The 25,074-nt window shown below is 36.9% G+C and overlaps 4 protein-coding genes across 5 annotated transcripts; 3 read left to right on the top strand and 1 right to left on the bottom strand.

The window, feature by feature from the left end:
- The first annotated feature begins 834 nt into the window (after positions 1-834).
- On the top strand, positions 835-1,641 carry LOC141825602 (ethylene-responsive transcription factor ERF022-like). Its single transcript, XM_074712986.1, has one exon. It carries the CDS (start codon positions 835-837, stop codon positions 1,321-1,323), a length of 489 nt encoding a protein of 162 aa, XP_074569087.1. The 3' UTR covers positions 1,324-1,641.
- A 2,255-nt stretch (positions 1,642-3,896) lies between these two features.
- Positions 3,897-8,122, top strand: LOC141824584 (protein FAR1-RELATED SEQUENCE 11). Its single transcript, XM_074711892.1, has 4 exons — positions 3,897-4,362; positions 5,581-6,592; positions 6,655-7,098; positions 7,313-8,122. The coding sequence occupies exons 2-4, from the start codon at positions 5,636-5,638 to the stop codon at positions 7,931-7,933; spliced, it is 2,022 nt and encodes a 673-aa protein (XP_074567993.1). The 5' UTR covers positions 3,897-4,362; positions 5,581-5,635; the 3' UTR covers positions 7,934-8,122.
- Positions 8,123-10,218: 2,096 nt separating this feature from the next.
- LOC141825515 (uncharacterized) lies at positions 10,219-17,909 on the bottom strand. 2 transcript variants are annotated; one of them, XM_074712896.1, is made up of 6 exons: positions 17,679-17,909; positions 14,460-14,798; positions 13,475-13,996; positions 12,886-13,098; positions 10,586-10,765; positions 10,219-10,453 (listed from the first exon to the last, which is right to left on the bottom strand). In XM_074712896.1, exons 2-6 carry the CDS (start codon positions 14,796-14,798, stop codon positions 10,352-10,354), a joined length of 1,356 nt encoding a protein of 451 aa, XP_074568997.1. In that variant the 5' UTR covers positions 17,679-17,909; the 3' UTR covers positions 10,219-10,351. The 2 variants fall into 2 exon arrangements, with proteins under 2 accessions (XP_074568997.1, XP_074568999.1); XM_074712898.1 differs by having other exon boundaries at positions 10,368-10,453; positions 10,586-10,761.
- Positions 17,910-18,389: 480 nt separating this feature from the next.
- Positions 18,390-24,602, top strand: LOC141824276 (putative thiamine biosynthetic bifunctional enzyme, chloroplastic). Its single transcript, XM_074711535.1, has 10 exons — positions 18,390-18,449; positions 18,544-18,795; positions 19,876-19,950; positions 20,889-20,964; positions 21,037-21,112; positions 21,198-21,332; positions 22,929-22,993; positions 23,082-23,209; positions 23,331-23,584; positions 23,717-24,602. The coding sequence occupies exons 1-10, from the start codon at positions 18,411-18,413 to the stop codon at positions 24,255-24,257; spliced, it is 1,641 nt and encodes a 546-aa protein (XP_074567636.1). The 5' UTR covers positions 18,390-18,410; the 3' UTR covers positions 24,258-24,602.
- The last annotated feature ends 472 nt before the right edge of the window (positions 24,603-25,074 follow it).

The raw sequence follows: 25,074 nt of genomic DNA, 5'->3' as shown, positions 1-25,074 counted from the left end.
AAATAATTATAATAATATTTATATATCACATGTTTATATAATTTAAGTACCATGCAGATCGAGAGCCTTCAGTTTGGGATCGCCGGAGTCACGTCACGTGAGTCGGGGTCCAATATTTTCAGATGCGGACGCGCCCCCCACACCGTCTCGTACGGACACTCAGCCCACCACCACCGTGCTACGGTCAACCGCGCTCGTGCCCCATTTTGCCGCGGCGGCGGGGTCCACGCGCCATCCCTTCCCTGTGCCGTGTCAACTGCTACGTGAGTATTACTACAAACTCTCGCATATATACGACAAACGTATTTCCTATCTCTCTCTCTGTCTCTCTCTCCCTTTCTCCATCGAACTGAACTGGAAGCCAGTGAAGCACATCAGAAATAAATAAAACAAAATAATTCCAGCTGTCTCCACGTACCTCCTAAAATTAATAGCCCCCTCTCTTATTAGTTATTTAATTATTTGATTAATTAATAGTATGTGACAAGAGACCTTATCCGTAGCAAACACATCGTTTTCTCCTCTCCTGAGTCCTGATGCATTGCATGCATTAAAAACCACACATTTCCATATCATCTCATGCAATCATTTAGCCTGATCTTGTCCCCTTACGTGCGCATAGATTCAACACTATTCACATCTTGTTTTTATATTTTACTTTATAGTACAAGTATTTGAATCCATGCAAGAGAAGATGCAGTTCGCGGAACCAACCTCACAATCGACCTCTTTCGGTTGCCTTGCCTATATATAGTTAATTAAGGAAGAGTGTTGGAACAAGAACGCATCGACCATTGAGGCATTTTGACGAACAGCTACTGCTGCTGCTGGTCGATGGAGGGGATGAGGGCGGAGGCGGCGGTGGCGCACTACCGCGGGGTGAGGAAGAGGAAGTGGGGGAAGTGGGTGTCGGAGATCCGGGAGCCCGGGAAGAAGACGAGGATCTGGCTGGGGAGCTTCGAGTCGGCGGAGATGGCGGCGGTGGCGCACGACGTGGCGGCGCTCCGCCTCAAGGGGTGCGAGGCGCAGCTCAACTTCCCCGATTCGGCCGACCAGCTGCCGCTCCCCCGGAGCTCCGATCCCAAGGACATCCGCTCGGCGGCGCTCGAGGCGGCCGCGCGGCTCCGGTGCAAGACGGCCTGCCCGCCGCCGGCGATGGAGCACCTGGGCAACGACGAGCTCGGGCTGGACTCGCCCAAGATGTGGGCGGAGCTGGCGGAGGCGCTCCTGCTCAGCCCGCCGGCGTGGGGCGGGGAGGTCGTCGGCGAGGCGGAGGAGTACTGGGAGCACCACGCCTCTCTGTGGGATCCAATATTCCTTTAAGCAGGCGGTACGTGCCCGCAAATGTGCGTGCTCGCCACCATTGCTTCAGGTGGCCGGCAAACTGAACACAGTCACACAGAGTTCTTCCTATTGGTTTGATGGCATTGCAGGATCTGCAGTTTTTGCGTTGCAGAGAGACATAAATGAGTGAGAGAGAGAGGACTCCAACTTCGGTTCTCACAGTCATCTGATCAATTCAGTCACCTCCATTAATCTCCTCTCTTAATCCAAGTATGTAAAAGTTCGATCTGTTTAATTAATCTCTTGATGTATGCTAACAAGTGAAGTGTGTATTAATTGTCCAGTAACAGAATGAATTAATGTGTACTCCCAATGCAAAAGGAATTTTAATTTGACAACATTCATTGAAAATTAATTTGTCGAACTGAGAATCAGCTGCTGGTTTCAGTGTCATACAAGCAATTTTTTTTTTCCTTTCCATTGTTGAAGAAGGAGAGGAAGAAGAAGAAAAGGGGAGGGGAGGGGATCCGGTGACTGTATCGTAGGATCAAGTTTCAACTTTCTGTGACGTTGACGCAACACTAGCTCGAAGGTCCCCAAGTGGTGGGAAAAGAAGAAATGGAGGATGTATGGAGCAAACAGGCACAGCTGCACTCGGTCATTGTAGGTCCGCAAGCTTTTAAGTGAAAGATTTCGGCATCTTCAATTTTGGATCTTATTGCGGGTGAAGCAGAGAAGGATGCTGGCAACGGTCACCGATCGAGCGAGTCGAGTTTTGGGGGGGGAGGGGGGGGGGGGGGGGGGGGGGGGGGGTAAACGCAGCATGGGGGTGGCCGCGTGGGACAAGCAAATTACATCGTATCAATGCCAAATAAATGATAACTAACAATAATAACAACAATTATATTATTCAATTTAACTTTCACATATAAAATATAATTAAAATCGATATTTTACTCAACATCGTGCTCACTTACGTAACTATTATAATATTTAAATGACACAGTTTGTTACTGATGAAATGCCCCCTCCTTGACGTCGTCAATCATTTTCATTCCAAATTAATTAATAGATCTAAAATTTTAAAAATCATTTTAAATTAAAATTAATATGCCTCCTTAATTTATTTATGCCTCATGCATCTAAATTATAATTTATGCTTAAAACAATAAAATTTTAAATTTATAAAAATTTGATAAAATTTATCAAGACATAAAATATATAGGGGTGTCAAAATGAATCTGATCCACCAACCTAACCTGAGTCGATCTAAAAATTAGAATTTCGTGAAGAGTTTTCAGATTTGGTTCGAGTTGGAGGTTTTAGGTTGAATTGAGTTCGGATTCGGATTTGGATTGATCCGAATTGATTTGAATTTAAGATTTAAATTTTTTTAATTAAATTAAATTTTATTTTAAAAATTAAGAATATTTTATAACATGTTAAAATAAAAGTGAATAATTATTGAGGAAAATAGTAAGAAACGGAGTTTTTTTGGATTATTCATGTTGGTCGGATTATATGGGTTCGGGTTTGAGTTCGAGTTTAGGATTTTCGAATTAAATTTGGATTGAGATTTTTTAATAATATTTTTATTCTGACATGACTTGATCTAACCCATCCAAATTGACACCCCTAGATCCAATAAGTTCCTAAAACTCCCTTAATTCAAAAAATATCAAATATTTTAAATTTTTTAATGATATAGATCTATCAATTAGTTTTATCTTAAATTTATGATGGATTTAAAGAACTCCAAATCATTTCAAATTAAAACCTTTTTAATATATCCATGTCCTTAGATAATTCGATAATATAAATTGAGAGTAATGAATTTTTTAATTTGCAAAGGCTTAATAAAATTTGTCAAACTTATTACCTTGGGACAATGATACTCACCAACTAACACCATGAATGAATTTCTAAGACTCTCTTGATTGGAAGGAGTATTTCAAGAAAAGAAAAAGGAGAATTTGGAGAATACACTACTTGAGTTGGGCATGACAAAGTTACAAGTACGTGAAATGAGAAATCTTGAACTTGTGGTTCAATAAAATATCATAAAATAAAAGATTTTATCTTTTAAAATGGACAGAAAATTAAAAGGGCATATTTGTCTATTCATATCCTTAAAACATTTTTTAATTATTAAAATAATGCATCACCTATTTTTAGCTAAAATTGAGTTAAAAACTATTTTAAAATGGACTTTGTACTGAGAGAATATTTTAAAAATTAGATTATCAATACTATTTTTTAATAAAGTTTAATAGAGGAGCGCCCATTGTATAAATCAAAAAAAAAAATCTTTTAATTTTTTGCCTCTACAATTTTATGCCAAATTGTGTTTTGTATCATGTCAAATTGCATTTGCTATTTCTGATGCTAAATCACATTGAAACGGTCGAGTCACATGCTCACATTGGATTGGACATTTGACTCATGGAATGAACCATATACACTTTGATTAAACTGGCCCAACTAACCCAGACCAGCCCATGGGCCAGTTGGACGCGGACTGGTTGGTACTTGGGTTCGGATCCAATAAGCTTCAGCTCCGATTCAATGAAAAAAGAACCCCTACCGGAGTTCCACTTCCAGCCAGTCTCCGTCTCTCTCGTCGCTCGCGGTTTTCTATTTCCACTTCTCCTTCCATTTCAACGGCATCTTCCTCCTCGATCCCTACGACTCGCCTCCCTTTCCCTCGCGTCATTGCGGCGGCTGTCGGTGAAAATGCCTCTGGAGATACTGTAGTGACGGAGCCCTCTTCCCCGCGGCTGGATCTGGGCGGGGAGATCCCTTTCCTCTTCCTCGACGGTTGCCTACGTTGACAGATTTCTGGGGAACGGTACTGTTTTGCAAAGCTCCGTTCCTTTCCTACTCTTTACCGTCTCGTCGTGACGATGTTCGCGGCGAGCGGCTACAGTTCGTTCGGCCAGATTTGGTCCTCTGTTCTTTATAATTCCGGCGCAGAGAACGGGGGAAGATGGGTGCGAGGCGATGAGTGTGAGTTCGGGTTTTGGCGACCGATCTCCTCCCGGTTCTGACGAATTCCTCCTCTTCTCTAATCTGATGCAGGTAGGATCCTTTAGCATTGTTTGAGTGGTATCCGTTGTAAAAAGTTCCAGGATGTGTGCATTCTCCTCGATGACAGGCCTTGTTATGGCTGATCTGGTGGGAATTTAAGAATTAATCAAACTCTTTGTTGCCTATACCCGAGATAATTTGGCTAGTTGATTAACAAATTGGTTTCAAATAACTCTAGGCATGATAAACGGGGGGATGGTACAATCATAATATATTTCGAACTGTTAGTGAGCTAGAAATCTGGTAGGAGTTACAAAAAGTGGAAGAGGCAATTGTGGTGGATGGAAGAGGTATCTGCAGATGTAAAAGTTGTGAATGATTTGCTATGAGAAGTGAGGTGTACAGCTTTTACAGCTTCCATTAGAGAACAATAACATTTGTGGCATGCTATTGCACAATAACACACATTTTTAAGAAAAAGGATTGCTTTGTTAGTGGTTTATTGAGAGGAAGAATCTTTATATAATTGCACAATAATCCTTGAAATCTAGCACACATTTCTCTTGTATATTACGCAGTGAATTTTCCCCTGGTTCTCTTTTGTCTTTACTTTGCTAATATATATCTTTGATGAAAAATAGCAAATGAAAAAGAAATGGTTAATTGTACTACAGTAAAAAACTATTAGATAAGCACACTAAGCTGGTGAATGACAAGAAGCGTTCTTGGTCTTTGTTAGAGAAGTATATTAGGCAAACTGTATTGTCCACTTGGAGCTTGCAGTTGAAGACCAGTGGCTTATTTCTTTTGGAATAAGCATGAACAAGAGTTCTTAAGTGAGTCAACATCAAAGCGGCAACCTGGTGGTGACAAATCTAGATTCTAGATAGAATATGCTCACTAGAGCTTTTTTTAGCTTTAACCTAAGTTTATATATCTTCGTACAAAATTCTCATCTATGAACATTTTATTCCTTGTGGATCAGCATCATAAATCACCTGGTGGTGCCTAATGTAAATATGATGATATAGTTTTTTTTTTAAAAATCAAAGTTCAAACACCCCGGTAATGATTATGTCATGGGAATTATTTTCATCTTTTTTGCTAGTATTTGCTGCTAATTTCTTCTGTTATTATGGAATATCTTACCTCAATCAGTCTTCTGGTTTGTTAGCTTGTGATATTTTAACTGACATGCCAAACCTTATGCATTTGCATTTCCTTGATCTATCAGGTTTTATATGGTGGTTTTTATTTTTTATCATGCAGGGTAATGTCTAATTAATTCTTCTGATGCTAAAACATTAATGAAGAATCTAAAGCCATGTTAAATGATTATAATGATCCATCAGAACGAAGGTCCTTGTGTCTGGACGACACAAGCAGCACTGGAGAGTCTCAAGATGACACAAGACTTTCATTGGAACCTTCTAATGATGCCATTCCTTATATTGGTCAAAAGTTTGAGAATCATGATACTGCATATGAATTTTACAGTAAGTTTGCGAAGCGATGTGGTTTCTCTATTCGTCGTCATCGGACAGAAGGGAAAGATGGCATTGGGAAGGGACTTACAAGGCGCTATTTTGTATGTCACCGTGCTGGCAATACTCCTGTTAAGGTAACTAGTGATGCTAAACCACAAAGGAACCGTAAGTCCTCTCGATGTGGATGCCAAGCATATATGCGAATAAGCAGAAACATAGACATGGGTGTTTCTGAGTGGAGAGTCACAGGCTTTGCAGATCACCACAACCATGAGCTGTTAGAACCTAATCAAGTCCGATTTCTCCCTGCCTATCGGACTATTTCTGATGCTGATAAATTGCGCATCCAGATGTTTGCAAAAAGTGGCATATCCGTGCAGCAAATGATGAGACTTATGGAACTGGAAAAGCATGTTGAGCCAGGGTATCTGCCATTTACGGAAAAGGATGTGAGGAACCTCATTCAATCTTTCAGAAAGGTAAGTCAGGATGAGGAGGGAATTGACCTCCTTAGAATGTGCAAGAGTATCAAGGAGAAAGAACCCAATTTTAAGTATGATTTCACACTTGATCAAAATAACATGCTTACTGGGATAGCTTGGTCATATGCTTCGTCAGTTCAGTCATATGAGATTTTCGGTGATGCTGTTGTATTTGACACAACTCATCGGTTGGCTGCTTTTGATTTGCCACTTGGAATTTGGGTTGGCATGAACAACTATGGAATGCCCTGCTTCTTTGGTTGTGTGCTTTTACAGGAGGAGAATGTTCAATCCTTCACTTGGGCATTAAAGGTACTAGCTCAAAATCTTGATTTTGTTGCTCTTCATGATGTTAACACTATTGTTTGGAACAGGTGTTTCTAAACTTCATGAATGGTAAAGCTCCACAAACAATTTTGACTGACCAGAGTACGTGTCTTAGAGAAGCAATATCTGTTGAGATGCCAGAAACAAAACATGCACTTTGTGTGTGGCTAATTATGGCAAAGTTCCCATCATGGTTCAATTCAGTTCTTGGAGAGCGGTATAATGAGTGGAAGGTTGAATTCTATCGACTATATAACTTGGAAAGACAAGATGATTTTGAGCATGGATGGAGGGAGATGGTTAACTCCTTTGGGCTTCATAGCAATAGACATATTGCAAACTTGTTTACTCTCCGAACACAATGGGCATTGCCATACCTCAGAAGTCATTTCCTTGCAGGATTGACTTTAAAAACCACATCAAAGTCAGTAAATGCATTCATTCAGAGGTTTTTGAGTGCACAGTCACGTCTTGCTCATTTTGTTGAACAAGTATGACTCTGTACATGCTCTTTTATCTTGTTTGATATGTTGCATTTTTAGAATGCTTGTTTTGAATTTTGCATGAAGAACGCGGCAAGCTTAGTTATTTCTGATGACATTTTGTGTGAAGAAGAATATTTGTTCCATTAAAATCACTGAGCCCAACCCAGTAGGATCATTTATTTATTATGTTTTATAAAAAAATGATATTGTTTCTATTCAGGTTGCAGTAGCTGTTGACTTCAGAGATCAAATGGGGGAGCAACAGATCATGCAACAGAACTTGCAGAATATCTGTCTCAAAACAGGTACTCCAATGGAAGCTCATGCAGCCTCAGTCCTCACCCCATTTGCTTTCAGTAAGCTTCAAGATGAGCTTGTCTTGGCTGCACATTATGCCTCCTTTCCCGTGGGAGAAGGTGTTTTTCTTGTTAGACACCACACAAAGATGGACGGTGGACGGAAAGTGCTGTGGATCCCACATGAAGAGCTTCTTTCTTGCAATTGCAACTCATTTGAATTTTCAGGAATTCTCTGCAGACATGCTCTCCGAGTTCTGTCAACGCTAAACTTCTTTCGGATCCCCGAGCGCTATTTACTCATCCGTTGGCACCGTGTTAATTTTGTGCCTTCAAACCTGGTGCAAGGAATTGGTTCCAGTTCAAATGAGCAGGCTGAACAGGTGCAAGCACTGCAGTCTATGGTCTCAACTCTGGTATCTGAAGCAGCAAAGTCCAAAGAGAGGATGGATTTCGCATCCAGAGAGATATCAGTTCTCTTATCTCGCATAAAGGACTTATCAGTTTCATTTAGTGCTTCAAGAAACTGCAGCCATAGGGGTTGATAATTTTGCTAGTGCATAGTACTTCTAAATAGCTAACTCGTAGAGGTTCCATTTTGTCTAGTGAGATGAGTGCACGAGAAGCACCTGCAATCTATATTCCTACACAGTGGAACATAACTTGTGTGTTTTCCAAAATTTTGTACATTTCGAAGATTGCAATTCTTCTTACTGATCTGGTTTCAATATTTTCTTCGAGTAAGCTAGATGGATAAGTTGAAAGGGTGGATAAATTGGAGGAATAAATGGACCTGTTACCAAATAATGGTATGGTTGAATCTTAAGAAGAATGTGCCAAATTGATTGGTCCTTTCATGTATATTATGTCTTGTATTGCACTAGAGCTTAATTTGGAATAGGTAAGCTTAGTAGATATCCTTGGTAACCCAGGCATTATACATTTGAATGCTATTGTGTAATCAAACACCTAAAAGTAAATGCATCAAGGCAATACTAAATAATACATTTCTAATAATGTTATTTTATTTTGTTTCCAGTTCATTTCTAATAATGTTAGAAGATTAATTAGATTTAATTTGAATAACCTGTCTAAAAGATCATACATCCATTAGTAAGATGATTTTCACCATTGCTAAGGGAGATGGTTTGTTTTTAGAACTTCAAGAAACAAGCATGTATTATGGAGTGCACTCGGCACTCAGTAACTTCGACACTCAACCACTTAGTAATTCAGCCACTTGGCACTAAATGATTATGGAGTGCACTCGGCACTTAATAGCTCTGACATACAGTCACTTAGCAATTTGGCCATTTGGCACTCAACAATTCAATTTTCTCTATTAGCTCAGTTTTTCTAATTCGATAGTCTTGAATTCAGTAGATCAAACCTATCTTGATAGACTAGATAAGTTTATATTTTTTTAAATTTTAGTAATTTTTAAATTTAATAATTTCTCATTAATCTCCCACAACGTTCTTAAAGAGTAAGATTATCTAACCATATCAATTTTGATCAAAACTTTCACATACATATTTTTATTTAAAATTTGAATTTGAATATATAAATACACTATAAAAGATCATTATGATCAAATTATAATTTCAAACTAGTCAAACGATTCAAAAAAAATCATATGATAATATTGGTTAAAATTATTATTTCATGATTCAACATAATAAGTTTTGATTAAAATTATTATATGATTTGAAGATATAATTAACTGCATTTATACACTGTTTAATGGTTAACAAAAATAATTATTTTTAATAAATTTTATTTTTTAAAAAAATATTTAATATTTTAAATTTATAATTCATATAGTATTTTTTAAAATATATAAGAGAATTTATATGGCTTTCATTCGTATTATCTTCTTAAAAATAATTATATATGTTTATCAATCTCATCCAATATATCATACTTACCCCCGAAATATATCGATATTATCGGTATATCAAACATTTTGATACAGTATTATATCGTATAATTTTTTAATATTAGTATGAGATAGTATCAGTATATCATATATACCGTACAGATATCAAAATTTTGATATAAATGATATAAAATTTATGTCATATCAAAAATTTAATATACTGAAATATTGATACGATATTGGCATGAAATTTTTTTATACTGAAATACGTTACAATAATTAGTTAGGATTGTGTTATAATTAAACATAATATGACATAATAATTTAATTAGGACTATGAATGATAAAATATAAGTTTAGTATATTATTTATTGTAAGTTATGTGGGGCCAACTAAGACATCATTTGTTAGCAAATTGCCACAAAATTTTAATGTAAATGCATCATATATGCCTCCCATCAGAGTCTTGATGCGGTGGTAAAACATAAAATGCATTTCTCATTATTCAATTCCTGAGTACTTACCACACATGGACGATTACTAATGAAGCCAACAATAATCATTTGCAACATTGGACTAGAAAACAAAATTAACTATGTTAATTCGAATGCAAAAACTACTCAATAAAACATTAAGGTTTTAAGAAAAATCATTACCTTTTGGGAAAAATATGAATATACAAGTTCAACAAACTTCAAAAAGTACAGTATAGAATATGAAGTCATCTGGTCAAATTGGCAAGTGAGAAAATCCACTTAACAGGAATGAATTAACGTTACAACAGACGACAAAAGATTGACCAATTTATTCTTAAAAAAAATAAACCTTTCGTCGGAGTTTGGGGACTTTGATCAAGTGAAAGAATGATGGCTGGTTAAAAGAGAACCCCAAAGGAAAAGATATCTTTGACATGAAGTTCCAATTTCTCATATTTCTCCTTGATATCGAAGCAATGAGTATCAATGTCGATAAACATAAGAAAAGATCGACCGAGAAACTACAGTTTGTGATATAAAATAAGATAACGAAGGAGCTACAGTTTGTCTTGAAGCAACAAGTAGCGCAGAAGTAAATGGACGTGTTATTATGAACCAAATCTTCTGCTGTTGGACGGAGAGGGAAGATCAAACCTGTTTCTGGACTTCCCAGTCACATTCAGATTACTGACTGCCTCTTCCAAGTGCTTCTGCGTGAAAAAATTGGCCAAAAAATCACAAAGAAAATTAATTAATAAAGAAGATCAACCAAATTTCTCAATCAGAAAATTAGAAACACTGGTGAAAAATTCAGCGAGATGGGCAAAGGATGAAAAAGGTACCACATGATTGCTATTGTCATAAAACTCTCTATCAGAATTCATCCTTGCAGATCGTCGTCTCCTAATAGCCTGCAGTGACTTCTCTCTCTGTTCATAGAACTCAAAATCATCAAGCAGCATGGTTCTTGGACTGTAGTCTTTGAAAATTTGCAGCATTTGGAGACCTTGTGGAAGTCCTATCTACACGAACCAATGTGCAAAAAAGGTCATGTAGAAATATCTTGATATTTCTAACATAAAGAAAGCCTGTAGCAAAGAAATTTTGAATGTCAAGAATCATAAAATGTTCCCCAAACCATTAGCATATAAATCTGAAACTGAGAATTTATAGATTGATGAGGAGGCAGAACACAACCTGTCGTGAAAGAGATTATGATTATCTTTGAATGAGTTTGAGCATGTCGAGGGAGATTTAAAACTGATACTGGGGCAAATCAAACAAATGTTCAGGTCAGTAATGGGTTTATGTCACAATAAGTGTATGTTTATAGCATAGGCTGCAATGTAAGTTTCTTGGGGTTATCATATGATATAGGTTTAGTCTCACAATTGACGTTAGTGACTAGTAATCAGATGTCATGCCTGACTCCCGTGCAATATAATATTGCTTTTCTATTAATAAATAAATAAATACAATCTACTGACTACTGGATATCAGAGCAAGTGTTCTCTAAGGTATTCTTCAATAATCTACTGGATATCCACCACTCCTGTAGAATATCAACAGGTGAGGTTGATCATATTTCTTCTTCTTCCTCAGCCTCACCTATCCTCTCCCATTCAACATTGAGAGCGACTTCTGCTCCTATTCGTGTTGTCAACTCAGCCACCAACATAAAATATATGCTACTTCAGAACCTGCATCATGAATGAAGAACCTAAACCAATGCATATTGTTCTTTTGATCTCAATTGTGCAATGATGTTGACAAGGCATTCCATGCCTACTCTAATGCCTGCATCCTCTGCCTCAACATGTCCACTTCAATTATCGGATCTGTCATGGTCTACCTCTCTCTTAATCATCCTCCGTGGTCAAACATCATCCAGATTCACTTAAGTTTGTTCTTTTGCAATATCCAAACCACCTTCTGCACCGTCACCAGTTCTGTAATTACTCTAGTCTCCACCATCCTTATAATATATATTTTCATCATCTTCTATGGTTTCACCCACTCAAACATGATCAACTCTTTGATTGAAGGCAAGGATGAGCAAAAGACAATGTTTGCCAACTTTGATTGATCTAAAAAATTTGAATTCAGAGATGGTTCTTCACTGCCTTCAGTTGGATCAGATTTAGCAATGAAAAGGAAGAAATTCTCCAGCTCAAATGGAGCATATTCCTACTTAAAGAAATAAAAGAAGGGGCAATTTTGAGAGAAGTACAAAATCCAAAAAGGCAGAGGCACATCTGGATAAAAAAGGAAAGTTGCAGTAACAAGGAAAATCTTTTCCTCTTCACCTCAAGTTGAATGTTCAAACTTCACCATCAATTTGCATCTTTAGTTTGTCTTTTTTGTTATTCCATATGCATGATCTTTTACATTCTTAAACTTCAAAATCTTAGTCTTCAGTTACAATGAGCTAAGGGAGAAGATTGTTTCACTTATTTGAAGAGCTGATCAACTTGTATGTTCAAAATGTCCAACTGTCAATTTTCTCATTGAAGATCATTTGAGTTTCTCAACCACTACAACAATATTTCAGTTTTCATCTAAGTCGAGCATTTTTACCAGTTATTTATTACTTTTGCAATAGCTTTTATTTTATGTGACAAGTTGGACATTCAATATTATGCTCCAACTCCAAGGAATGTGTTGGAATTATTAGAGCTAACAGTTATGTGTAATGAATTTAGTTTCACGTGAGTATTTAGTAATCAAATGTTATGACCAATCTTTTATATTATACAAATAGTGCAACAATTATCTCTTTATAAATACAATACAATATAACATTTCTATTTTGCCCTCACTAACTTAAAAAGGGTTCTCTTGAGGAAATCTCTAATAACCAAAACCACTTGCGCAGATTACCATTAGCATCTTAAATACATATAATAATTCATTTTGCAATTAACGTTCTCTTTAACCTTCTCAACCTAAATAACTTGTTCCAAATGGGGACTGTAAATTAGAAATGGTAAATTCCAATGGTACAGTTTATACAAGTATTAAAAAGTTTCTACTTGCACTTCTACATTAAGTTGTTTAATTAATCAGATGCTTCTCATATCTGAAAGGTTTTCAAAACAAGGACACTTATTTTCAAGTTTATAAAATTTGGGGAAAGTAATACCTCCTGAGTGTCCTTGCTAAAAACTACAGGATTGTTTCCATTGTTTTCAAGTGTAATATTCTGAAACATTCGGTTTGGTATGTCTTTTACAATGTGCCATTTGAGTGGGAAAAATCCGTTCCATTTTTCCTGCTGCCAGAAATCCATGTTCTTGTTAAAATCAACAGGTCCAAGCATCTCAGCCAACCCAACAAACTGGCCACTGGAATTAACCTGTAATCAATGACAAGAATGAACCATAAGTACTCAATCAGAGAATCATAAAAGCAATATGGATAAGCTTTACCTGCACCCTATAAGCTTTGTTTAAACTAAAAAGAAGAAATGGGGTCTCATTAATGAAAAAGATAATTCTGGGACAAGTTATATGCAATTCATATAGAAAAAGAATCAAGACAGAAATCAGGTAATGGAAATGTGGTTGCAGAAGCAAAATTATTCAAACAATATAGAAAAATAATTATGACAGGATTAATAATAGAACCTAAGGCTTAAAAGAAGATGTATGAAGAGAATTTGTTTTTAGTTGAAAAACATTACAGAATCTAAATGTTCAATGTTAAAAAAAAATATTTGTCTAGTTACTCACTGAGAAGAACAGGAAAATCGGGCACTTCGAACCATTCTCCACTAATACCTGTGCATCCCAAAATGCAGCATCCAACTTTTCATTACCTAGTGGAGTACTTGCCCACACATTATATTTGATGCTTTTGTGAATATCATCTTCGTTAAATGACTTTATCATGAAGAATTTGGCCTCTTCATGTTTACACTGAAAATCTGGCTTATTATATTTATTTCTGCACACAAGCTGATTTGAATACAATTTTCCATCTGTTGAGCCAAAAGACCTCTTGTATGTGTCTCTGTTAGCCCGTGGACCCCAAACATTCTCACTTGAATCTCGAGTGTTTCTGTATGATCTATAATTACTACTCCTTCCAAACTTTTGATAGCCAAAGACAGTCTCTTTGGTCCCTCTTGGTTCAGTATGATTTTGTTTATCAAGAAGCCCAACCTGTCGCTCATGAGAAATTGAAGTGGTTGTTTGTGAGTTATAATGACCTCGAGTGGCTATGGACGGAGAACGAGAAGTCAGATTTTGAGCCTGAGACAAGTATGTAGTGTTTTAGCTTCAAAGAAGAGATTGAAATTACTAAGAGCTTTGATTAGAAGGCAAAAATGCATAAGACACGAAAGCCAAACTGTATAAACAATCTTGATTTGAAAAACCAAATGTCAACTAATGTACAACCTTTACTTATTAAACTGGGATATGCTGAATAGTCGTCTGTACTAATAGATGAATGCGCCCAATATGTACGTCAACAAGAATACTATTAGATAAACTGGTTGTCACATCAAAGACACAGAAGATACATGCAATATTCTAAATTTTAATGTAGCCACTTATTCAATTGTTTAGCTCTGCGGGCAAAAAATCAACTGTTTGCCTTGCATACTACTCAACATGGTGTTATGTGAAGCACTACAAGCAAATACGGAAGCATAATGATGAGTGACAGGAACCAAAAATTAAGCTTGTAAAACTGTAGAAACACAATTTATACCTTGTGAACATGTCTGTTAACTTCACCAGGAAAGTTACATCGGGAAGAAGAATTTGGTTTCAGATTCAATATGTTCACAGAATCTGCTAAATCACCTCTGCTATTTCCTTTTGTAGTTTTTGGACCTTTAGAACTCAATAAGGATACTGAAGACCCAATCCTGGTTGTTATTGTGCCAGGAGATCCAGTTCTGCTCAGTTGTTCTACAGGCCCAGTAAGCTGAAGATGGGATGACAAAGCCACCTTTGGCTGAGAAAGACTGTCTAACCCTGAAGGGATTTCTTGCCCTGGCTTCACATAGTATCCAGGAATATATTCAGCATGATCACTACAATCCATCTGAAAAGGGAAGAGATTCGTCACCAGGTAAACAATAAGGCTTCATCATTATATAACATATTTTTAAGCATAAGTGAGGCATGCTTGCTTCCAAATCCTCACTTACTGACAATGAAATATTTACATCCAAGTCAATCTTTTGAACAGCCTCAGTGCATCATAAGGTATCCTAGATAACTGTTGAATTAATGCAAATGCTGCTGAGTGTAATAACCTTGAGGCAATGCCATACACACAGGACCATCCATAGGTGAGCAGTATTTCGCAGGCCATTACAAGGGATCCACCAATCTCCAACGTTCCTTGAGAGAAGAGAACATGATCTTCTCTATAAACAGCAATGCTGAATGGGCTAGTAAACTCACGCCTTGATTACTTATTCAACATTGATATAAAATATTATTTTACACTTAAGTTTTCTCCAACTGCATCAACTCTGGAAGCACACGTTCCCACAACTTAATCTTAACTTGATTCCATTATTCATTTAGTTGGCAGAGAGAAAATTATATTGTTATTCCTAGAAGTGGACTGTTACACGTATAGGATAAATACAAACAGCTATAAAACAACACCTCATGTGTGCCCAAATCCATACATATATAACTATTAACTCTTGGTAACTCAAATAACTAGATATTATCTATATCTAGTATGTTGCATAAATAAAAAATTTCACAAAAAAAAAAAACTAAACATGTGAGGAACATGACGATGATTAAAGTAGAAACAAAGAAACTTCAACAATACGATACTCTAGACTAAGGTATGTGACAATCCTAAAGAGAGATATCTTTAAAAATGGAGGCAGTGACAATCTTCAAAAGACTTGATTTTTTTACTAAGCACCCCTTCAGTTAAAATCCCCTTAATTTTGAAGACAATACAAGATCTGAAGTTAGCAAAGATCACCAATTTGCAAAGGTTATGAAGTGAAAGATATGCATTAGGATTCAGCATCTATCTCAATTATTGAGATGAGGAATTAATATCAAAGAAAGTTGTATAAAGTCCAATATTTGATGTAGCACAGGAATGAACCGCACACAAAAGAAATTCTCACAGAGAAAAGCAAGTGAAATTATTATTCACTATTACAATTTTAGAGTAAGGCTGCGTACAACAATAAACCCTTCTCTGGAACCCCGCATTGGTGGGAGCTTTATGCACCGGACTGCCCTTTATTTATTGCAATTTTAGAGACTTTGGACTTTTTTATAAATCCAAATTTAAAGTACTAGGAAATACATATCCCAATACAGGAAATCACGTTAGACCATAGTTGTGAATAATTAGAGACAAACAATAATAAATCTCATCATAATCATAATCATGCAGACAAGACCAATAAAAGATGAAAAGGTATAATATAAACATACATCAACGTGAAACAAAGGAAGAAAAATTAGAGAAGAAGATTATAAAAAACAAAAACTTTGGATCTATCACATTTAATCCTTTTCTGTCATCTCTCTTTTTTAAATTACATAATTCTATCTTCTTTTTTAAAAATTTGTCAAATCACCTTTGTTTGATTCACTACCCTCAGTTTTATAAATCTAACTGCTTCTCGCTTTTTCCCTGTTTATTTTTTAATCCTTCCCTTTTTTTATTCTTAACTACTTTTTGGTTTTTATTCACTACCATAGTTTTTTTAGTCTTCAATATATATATATATATATATCATCCATATAGTTAATGAAAGAATGATCATTGCCTAAACCTCAAAAGAAGTTTTTTACTTTTAGGTTTGGTATATTCATTTTTTTAGCATTTATTTCACCCTTTATAATAGTCATCTATTGTATCCATTCGATTCACTTTAGGATTTCACAATAGCTGTTATTCCACTTTTGGATTTACACATCATATAGCAATTTCACATTTAAGGAATGGTTAGCTTGATTCTTGAAGGACTAAACTATGTCACCACTTGTTAGCATTGCGCTAATATAAAACTATGTTATTAGATGGCCACCATATAGGGATTTATAGCATAAGGGAAGTATATAAGCATTGGCATGAAGCAATTTAAAAAGATAAGTAATAGCACAGAGACCTAGATCATCTTGTAATAATTTAAAATTTTCCCCTAGTTAATTCTCATAAGAAAGCATCCACGTTAATCAAGCATGGAAAGATATATTTATTTCATCCGATAGTTATAAACCCAACAATTTGATTCATTTATGATTCATTTCATTAAATTAACATCATTTTAATCCCTTCTAAAACCATCCATAGCAGCATTTTTTCCCAATACACACACACACACACACACTCTTTCACACTTCTAATTCATGCACAAAAATCTATTAATAAGATATTAAGCAAATTTTACCCACCTCAATTCTGAAAAAAGAACCAAAAGTCTACAACGTCAGAATCTCTTAAAAATTAAATATAAGAGCAACTTAGAAAGGCTTAAAATACTACTAAACATATTAACACCACTAAAGTCAGAGATCAACTAATACTCTAGCCCCATAGATCCAATCTTGATCCATCAACCATAATGCAACCAATTTAAAGAGACAACACACTATATTAACAGCCAACGCCTGAATTTTCAATTTAAAACAAAGCCAACATCAATAATATCGCCATTTCAATGCTAAAATATAAATAAAAGTGATATACATTCTCACCCCATAATTTCCTTAACCAAGGAGGGCATAGATGTACAATAACATCCAATCCCTAAATACCCAATTTAACAAAGCCAACATCAATAATCTCACCATTTCGAGCCTAAAATAGAAATAAAAGTGAGGGACCCAACCTAATACTTTTCGTAACAAGAAAGCAATAGATGAGATTACGATGATGCAGAAACATTGAACCAATCAGATCACCAATACAAGGAAGGAAAATGCTCACCGGATCCTTACACCAAGCAACTTGTGATCGGTTGCTCTCCGATCCAAAAGGCCTACGGATCAGTTCCAAATCTGGAAATGGGAGTAGGAAAAGGGGCTTCGCCTACGGCGCTGGCAAGGAGGAGTCAGGTGCCCGCCAGTGGAGAGGATTGCCGCTGGAACGAGGAACAGCACTAGACTCAGAGGGAAAGACGCTGCTGCGAGATAGAAGAAAATCTTCTCACCGGAACAGCGCGGCCACACGGCTGTTAGGAGTCGGGATCCCACCCGCTCGAGAGGAGGTGGCTCGGAGTGAGGAACAGACGCGAGAGAGAGAGAGAAAGTAGTAACAAAAGACTAGGGTTCCCGGAGGGAAATAACGGTTCCTCCGTTGGCTCGGGCAGCTCGCGGTGCAATGCCGCTCCGGAGGGGAACGGCACGGCACAGAAGAGAGAAAAAGAGGGCAAAGGCTGCACCGGAGAGAGAGAGGGTCTCCGGTTACCGGCGGCCCTGATGGGCGTCGCCCGCTTGCGGAGGTCAGGGTGGCGGCATCGGGAAGTAGAGGGGAGAAGGCTCGTGGGTGATGGCGGTTACGTATGTGGGCAGACAGAGGACGGGGAGATGTTTAAATAAGCTCATGAAAGTTTACTAATCTAAATAAACCACGCGAGTCCATCCAAACATTAAATTTAATTTAAAGCCTACATTAGAGTGTGCAGCCATAAAACAAATTTGGAGCCCCCAAATCTCTCGCATGGCCTCCGCCGCTTTCATCGCCTGGCCCTCTTCACCGGTCGCCGTCGTCTATTTTTCTTTCGCTCTACGCTTGTTCAGATAGCAGTCGAACGAGCCTTCGCCACTGACCCAATCTGTTCTCCATTCTCCAGAATTATACGCGGTCGTCCCCAGGAATCGGCGCGCGAATTTCTCGTGGGGGTGCTAGCGGACCGATCACGGCGGCGATGTCCGCCTTGTGCAGCGGAGGCGGGCGGAGAATGCCCCACGTGCTCACCGTCGCCGGATCCGATTCTGGTGCTGGAGCCGGGATCCAGGCAGACATCAAGGCCTGCGGGGCGCTCGGCGCCTACTGTTCGTCAGTCGTCACCGCCGTCACAGCGCAGAACACCGTCGGCGTTCAGGTCTGAGATTTTAGTGAGTGTGTTTACTTGGACGGAAATAGGAGGGAAAAGAAATGGATAGGAACGAATTGCTCAATTTTTCCAATTTAGTTTAGTTGGAAGGAACGAAGATGAGATGCGGAGGAAATTTAATTCAATCTAATTCTTTTCCTGTTCAAATCAGGCGAAATTAGTGGGAAAAGAAGTTTGTGTTTCTAATACGTTGAAAATTTACTATTTTCTCCAAGTAAACAACAGAAATGAATGGAAATTAGATATTATAGCTCCTGTTTTTCCTCAGTTGAGCCACTTGCTTTCTTATTTCCACCCCTTCAATTTTGTCCCCATTAGGTATTAGATTTTTGGCAATTGATTAATGGCTGATAGTTCTGCTATAGTGTGGCATAGCGCTAGTGGACCAATTTCCTCTTGTTAATTTGCTTCTTTGATCATCCCTTATGATGAATAAATAAAATCCTAATTTTAAGGGTTTTAGCCAAACTTTGAAGCAATTGCTTTGTATCTTGTATCGATATTTGCACATTTAAATCAATTCCACCTCAAAACTACCAAAGCCAGAGCCAAGCTACGATGAAAAAGGAAGTTTATGCTAGGACTATCCGATTAATGGTAAAAAATGTCTAAAACCCCATGGTCGTATATAATGGATCTTGATCATATTTTTTGTAAGACTAGGTTGTTATTCTAGTGATATACCCTTACATAAAGCTAAGATCCATCTAGCCAACCCCAAATAGTTGCTACAAACATGGCTTGATGACAGTAAATAGGTTCCACCCAAAATAGTTGGGATTTGTTCATTGTTGCTATTCTTGCAATGAGTTGCGAGTTTCATTTTTTTTAAAAGAAATGTACGTCTCTATGCATGGAGCTAGATAAATATCAAATCTTGATAAGATTGACATGAATTTTGTTGGGTTAATTCTGGAAACTTTTTTCTTCTCCTATAAACTTTGCATGTTCCTATAAGTTTTATATTATTATCAACGATTGTGATTTTGTATAACTCTTGTGCTTCATTAGTTGCATATCAATTATTCACCTCTGCTCAAGAACCTTATTGGCTATGTCATTAACTAGGGTGTCCATCCCATACCTGAGGAGTTTGTTGAGGAGCAGTTGAGATCCGTACTTGAGGACATGGGGGTTGATGTGGTATGATATCGAGATGACTTGAGCTCCTAATTTATATATCAATTGGATTAGACTATGTGATATTGATTTGCATTAATATGATCCACTTCTGTCTAATCTCTTATGACTAGATGTATAAAGATATTTCCTTCAGGTTGATGTTTATCTACTACCTATATTGCAATTCATCAATTTATTCTCACAGGTGCTTTCAAGTGTTTTCGAGTTTCCTTCTTTATTTTATTTATTTCAAAGCGACTTGTAAAGATGTGTACTCAGTTACTCACTTTCAGAAAGTATATGTTGGCTGATATAGAAGATTAATATTTCGATCATCTAGACTTCTCACTTCTGAGAAAGTTTATACAATGTGGCATTTTCATTAAGTTGGAACCATTCAAGTTCTAACTTAAATGGGTTCAGAAGCATGAATAGTAAAAAACAAAATTTAAATATCAAGTTTCAATATGAGTTTGTGCTTATTTGCTGCCTCGAGAGGATTCCACCTTAACATCATTAGCAGTGAAAAAGAATATGTGTAATGTTAATTATATTTTGGATCGCTGTAATTAGTTTAATATGGAGTTGATCCATCATGGATTAAGTTATAAGAATTCTTGTTTTATTGTGAGTATTTGATTAAAGTGTTTGAAATAGAATGTCTTGTAGATCAAGTTTGTACGAGTTATGTCTATAATTTTTTACCACCAGTAGTTTGTAGTATCATAAATTTGGAAAATTGATTGTTGGGAATTTGTTACTTTTGGTTGTTGACAGTGCTTCATTTTGTGTATAGAACCATAATTATTGATTGGACAAAATCATTTTGATAGTACTAGATGTTTCTATACACACTTTTATATGTTTAGAGAACTATGGTATTTTTCTTGACATGATGAATTCATGGCATAGCATGGACCTGCTAACAACACTGCTATTCTTTTTGTTTGAATTTCTAGGTAAAAACGGGCATGCTTCCTTCTGTTGGGGTAGTAAAGGTTTTATGTCGAAGTCTCAAGAAGTTTCCTGTTCGAGGTAATGGCTAATAAGAAAAGTGAATCTGCTTTATTGTACCATTGTTGACATTGTTATATTTTAGAAAAACAGCTTTAGTTGTTGATCCAGTCATGGTATCTACAAGCGGTGATGTGCTTTCAGAATCTTCTACACTTTCAGGATATCGGTATGTCATGGGATTCATTAGTTTATCAGTTTTTCTGAATCTTGGGTTTTGCTGATGAATCAAATGGTTGTGTGTTCGAATTCAGGGATGAGCTTTTTGCAATGGCTGATATTGTTACTCCTAATGTGAAAGAAGCATCAGCTTTACTTGGAGGTGTGCCTTTGAGAACAGTGGCTGATATGTATTCTGCAGCAAAATCAATACATAACTTAGGTCCTAAGTAAGTTTTTAATTCCATTTTAAGTACAACTCTTCAAAATTGTTTGATGTTAGCATAAATGACATTTATTTCTTCATCCCTTATTGCTTTTCACCTTTGATCCTTTTATTTGTATGCTGGTGGTCTCTCAACTGCATTATATTTCCCAATTTTTTTTCTTCAATTTGTTATTCCTTGTGAGTTGTGATCAAAATAAAGGGAACATTCTTGTGGTTTTTGTCAAATATTGGGTCTTTATATGTGCTGTTTATTCTGAAACTTATCATACAACATTCATGTTTTCTTTTATTTGTTGAACTTCTGTTACACCTGAATCATGACATATGTTTAGAATCTCTTCTGGTGACAATAATTTCTTGCTCTTGGTCGAGTTGGAGAGGTCATTGCATCTGCTTTATGGAAGTCTCTTACCTTAGAGTGATTTGGAGAGGTCATTGCATCTGCTTTATGGAAGTCTCTTACCTTAGAGTTTAATCAAATACTTTCAAGCTCAGAAACTTTAGGTGAGCCTAGACTATGATGGTAGTTGTTTATGGTTTATATATGCAAATGAAGAAAGAGACAATAATGCTAGAAATCATTGTTTTCTTCATAAAGTCGAAAGACCTAACTAATTAGTGATGCAATGATCTTTCCAGTAAAGTATGTGTAGATGTTGACGATTAGAGTTTCCTTAGGCGTTCTTATGAATAAGTTTTACTGACAAAATAAACTGAAGGAAAATAGGTAAAAATATTTACTGACTGCCAGCTGTCCTTTTGATGCCTGATGACAATTTTATTGTCGTCCAACTAGCTGGTATTGGTTGAAAAAAGGAGTGAAAAAGTGGAGTTATTTAAAAAACATTTGGATAGCACAACTAGTTAGCTTGGTCTGTGCTGTGTAGGAGAAACTTCTGGTGGGCGGGCACTGTTGGTTGGTTAATTCAATCATGGCAACAGTGAGACACATCTACAAAAGAATAGGGCGAACACCGAATGATTTTGACAGTCCACATATAAGGTTCTTCTGGACTTTAATTGCACCACTTGGTAGTTTGTACCAACAATGCACCGTCTGTACCAGTGCAGCATTGGTAAATCATTAAAGGTGCTCCAAACACCGTGGAAGTAGATATTTATGCATCAGTTGGCTGCGTGCCTTCAAGTTATCTTTTAGGAAGTCATGGAGGTTTCAACAGGAAATTCTGCTGGGCAAAAAACAGAAACCTAGTAGTATTGCTAATTGGTTTCTATATTGTTGATCAATTAGAGTATAAACTACTGTAATATCATTTTTAAGGCATTAGAAGATTTCTTTTGCTTGACTACACCTCCTAATTGACTTGTGTACTCATTCTACAAGTAATTGCTTGGCCATAAGATCTTTTTTTTTGTTATGGTGCTTGGCTAATTTGAGCCTTTACTTTTTGAGGAAGTACAACTCTATCTCTGGAAATTTCTAAAATTTATTCTCGTTCTTTGAGAAGAAAAAAGAAAGTGCACGACTCTTCTTTATGATCCTTACTATGTATGACAGAGAAGAACCAATATTCCTAGAATTTGTCATTTTTCTCTCTTTTTGCTTGTCTTAAGAAGGACAAGTTGTTATTTGCAGAAATGTTCTTGTAAAAGGTGGTGATCTTCCAGGGTCTTCAGATGCAATCGATATATTCTTTGATGGTATTTGCCAACTCTATTTTAACCTAACAACTTTTGTATTTTTTTTTTCAAGTTATTAATTTAGGGAGTTTTTCTTATCTTCTTCTAGGCAAAAAATACCATGAATTGCTCGGATCACGTGTAAAGACTCGTAACACCCATGGAACTGGATGCACTCTTGCTTCATGCATAGCAGCAGGATTAGCTAAAGGTCTTCCGATGCTGCAAGCTGTTCAGGTGTTTTTTCAATTTGATTTACTGAAAAATCTTTTTTTTTCAGTTGATTTAAGTGTCACTCATCTTTAGGTTTATCTCATACTGTCATAATGTCACATGAATATTTGTTGTTGCTTTTCAGAACGCGAAGACCTTTGTTCAGAATGCACTGGATTATAGCAAAGATATTATAATTGGGAATGGACCTCAAGGACCGTTGGATCACTTATTCTGTCTTGAGACTCATTCCTGCAATGCAGGAGCAAGATCATTCAATGCAAGTGATTTGTTCTTATACGCAGTCACAGATTCTACAATGAATAGGAAATGGGAGCGTTCCATTGTAGATGCAGTAAAAGCATCCATTGAAGGGGGTGTCACAATTATTCAATTGAGGTATGATTTTTCCTTGAATTGAAAGCATGGTCTCTTACTGACTCCGTGAATTGTGTATCATCTTGTTTTGGGCAGTTTCTCAGCTTGCCACTTCCACTTAATATATTTTGCTACTGCTAACTCATGTTTCAGAGAAAAGGAGGCTGAAACCTGTGAATTTGTTGAAGCAGCCAGTGCTTGCATCAAGATTTGCCGATCTAGTGGTGTGCCACTGTTGATCAATGACCGTGTCGATGTTGCACTTGCTTGTGATGCTGATGGTGTCCATGTGGGGCAATCTGACATGCCAGCACGAATTGCTCGCAAAATTTTAGGGCCTGGGAAAATCATTGGTGTATCATGCAAGACCCCTGCCCAGGCAGAGCAGGCATGGGCTGATGGTGCCGATTATATTGGCTGTGGGGGTGTGTTTCCAACTACAACGAAACAAAACAATGTTACTGTGGGTTTGGATGGCTTGAAGTCTGTTTGTTTGGCTTCCAAGTTGCCAGTGGTTGCCATCGGCGGCATAGGAGTTGTGAATGCTCGTTCAGTGATGGAGATTGGTGTCCCAAACCTGAAAGGTGTAGCAGTTGTCTCTGCTCTATTTGATCGTGAGTGCATTTTAACTGAAGCTCGAAAACTCAGGTCGGTCTTGACAGATTCGGTTTCTGAAGTTAAGACATTGGTTTGAGCCTTTCAAGGTATATGTTCTCCCTCTTCAGATGAATTCACATGTTAATGTCAACGTCTGGTTGCTCTTTAGCTGATCCTTGATAACTAGGGTATACAGCTTCATGTTGTATGATTTTTGGTTACTCTTTCAGTTTCTTCTCAAGTAATAAGATCAGATTTTGGAGGCAGATAACATGAAAATGCAGATAGCAACTTTGTCACATACACCATGTGTTTAATTTACAAACAGATGGAGACATAATTAAGTCACCTCTGAGCTTGGCTGTCATTTTTGTTGTTGTTGAATTGTGTTCCCATTTTCATCTTTATTTATGAGAATGTGCCTAAATACTTGTGCCTGTTATCCTTGGTTACAATATCTTTTATATCCTTCACGAGTAGATTCTAAGCCCCAGCCGGTTAGAATTGTCCCCATACAACCTGTTATCCTTAGTTACAATATCTTTTATACGATAGAATTGTCATCATATAATAATTTTTTATGAAAGATGAAATCTGTCATCTCAACAATCTCACACGATCGATTTCATGATCATCTGTAAAATAATAAATTAAAAAATTATAATTAACAAAAAAAATATTATCTTAACTTCATCTAAATTCAAATTCTTGTCCATTTTTAAAACTCCAACTCAATTATACCTTGGAGGCTGTTTTCAATTATACCTTTGGGATGAGGTTAATCACCTTTTGTCATGGTACGAGTAGATTGTAAAATCATTTTGTTGGTACTAAATAAGTTATTTAGACATGATTAATAAGTGATTTAGACATGATTAATAAGTGAGGTTTTCAAAATGTATTGTTAATGTTTG

This window comes from Curcuma longa, chromosome 3 (genome assembly GCF_044706935.1).
Source record: "Curcuma longa cultivar G26 ecotype Majalengka, Jawa Barat chromosome 3, ITB_CL_G26_1.1, whole genome shotgun sequence".
NCBI classification, from domain to species: Eukaryota; Viridiplantae; Streptophyta; class Magnoliopsida; order Zingiberales; family Zingiberaceae; genus Curcuma; species Curcuma longa.
This window is presented reverse-complemented; position numbering and strand designations above follow the sequence as displayed.

Excerpts from the sequence above, each read along its gene's own strand:
- LOC141824584 (XM_074711892.1), top strand. The coding sequence starts at position 5,636 with ATGTTAAATGATTATAATGATCCATCAGAACGAAGGTCCTTGTGTCTG. Across the intron at positions 6,593-6,654 it reads CCTTCACTTGGGCATTAAAG|GTGTTTCTAAACTTCATGAA; the intron begins GTACTAGCTCAA and ends TGTTTGGAACAG. Across the intron at positions 7,099-7,312 it reads TTGCTCATTTTGTTGAACAA|GTTGCAGTAGCTGTTGACTT; the intron begins GTATGACTCTGT and ends GTTTCTATTCAG.
- LOC141825515 (XM_074712896.1), bottom strand. The coding sequence starts at position 14,798 with ATGGATTGTAGTGATCATGCTGAATATATTCCTGGATACTATGTGAAG. Across the intron at positions 13,997-14,459 it reads TTAACAGACATGTTCACAAG|GCTCAAAATCTGACTTCTCG; the intron begins GTATAAATTGTG and ends TACTTGTCTCAG. Across the intron at positions 13,099-13,474 it reads CGATTTTCCTGTTCTTCTCA|GTTAATTCCAGTGGCCAGTT; the intron begins GTGAGTAACTAG and ends CATTGATTACAG.
- LOC141824276 (XM_074711535.1), top strand. The coding sequence starts at position 18,411 with ATGGCCTCCGCCGCTTTCATCGCCTGGCCCTCTTCACCG. Across the intron at positions 19,951-20,888 it reads AGGACATGGGGGTTGATGTG|GTAAAAACGGGCATGCTTCC; the intron begins GTATGATATCGA and ends TTGAATTTCTAG. Across the intron at positions 22,994-23,081 it reads AATCGATATATTCTTTGATG|GCAAAAAATACCATGAATTG; the intron begins GTATTTGCCAAC and ends ATCTTCTTCTAG.
- LOC141825602 (XM_074712986.1), top strand. The coding sequence starts at position 835 with ATGGAGGGGATGAGGGCGGAGGCGGCGGTGGCGCACTACCGCGGGGTG.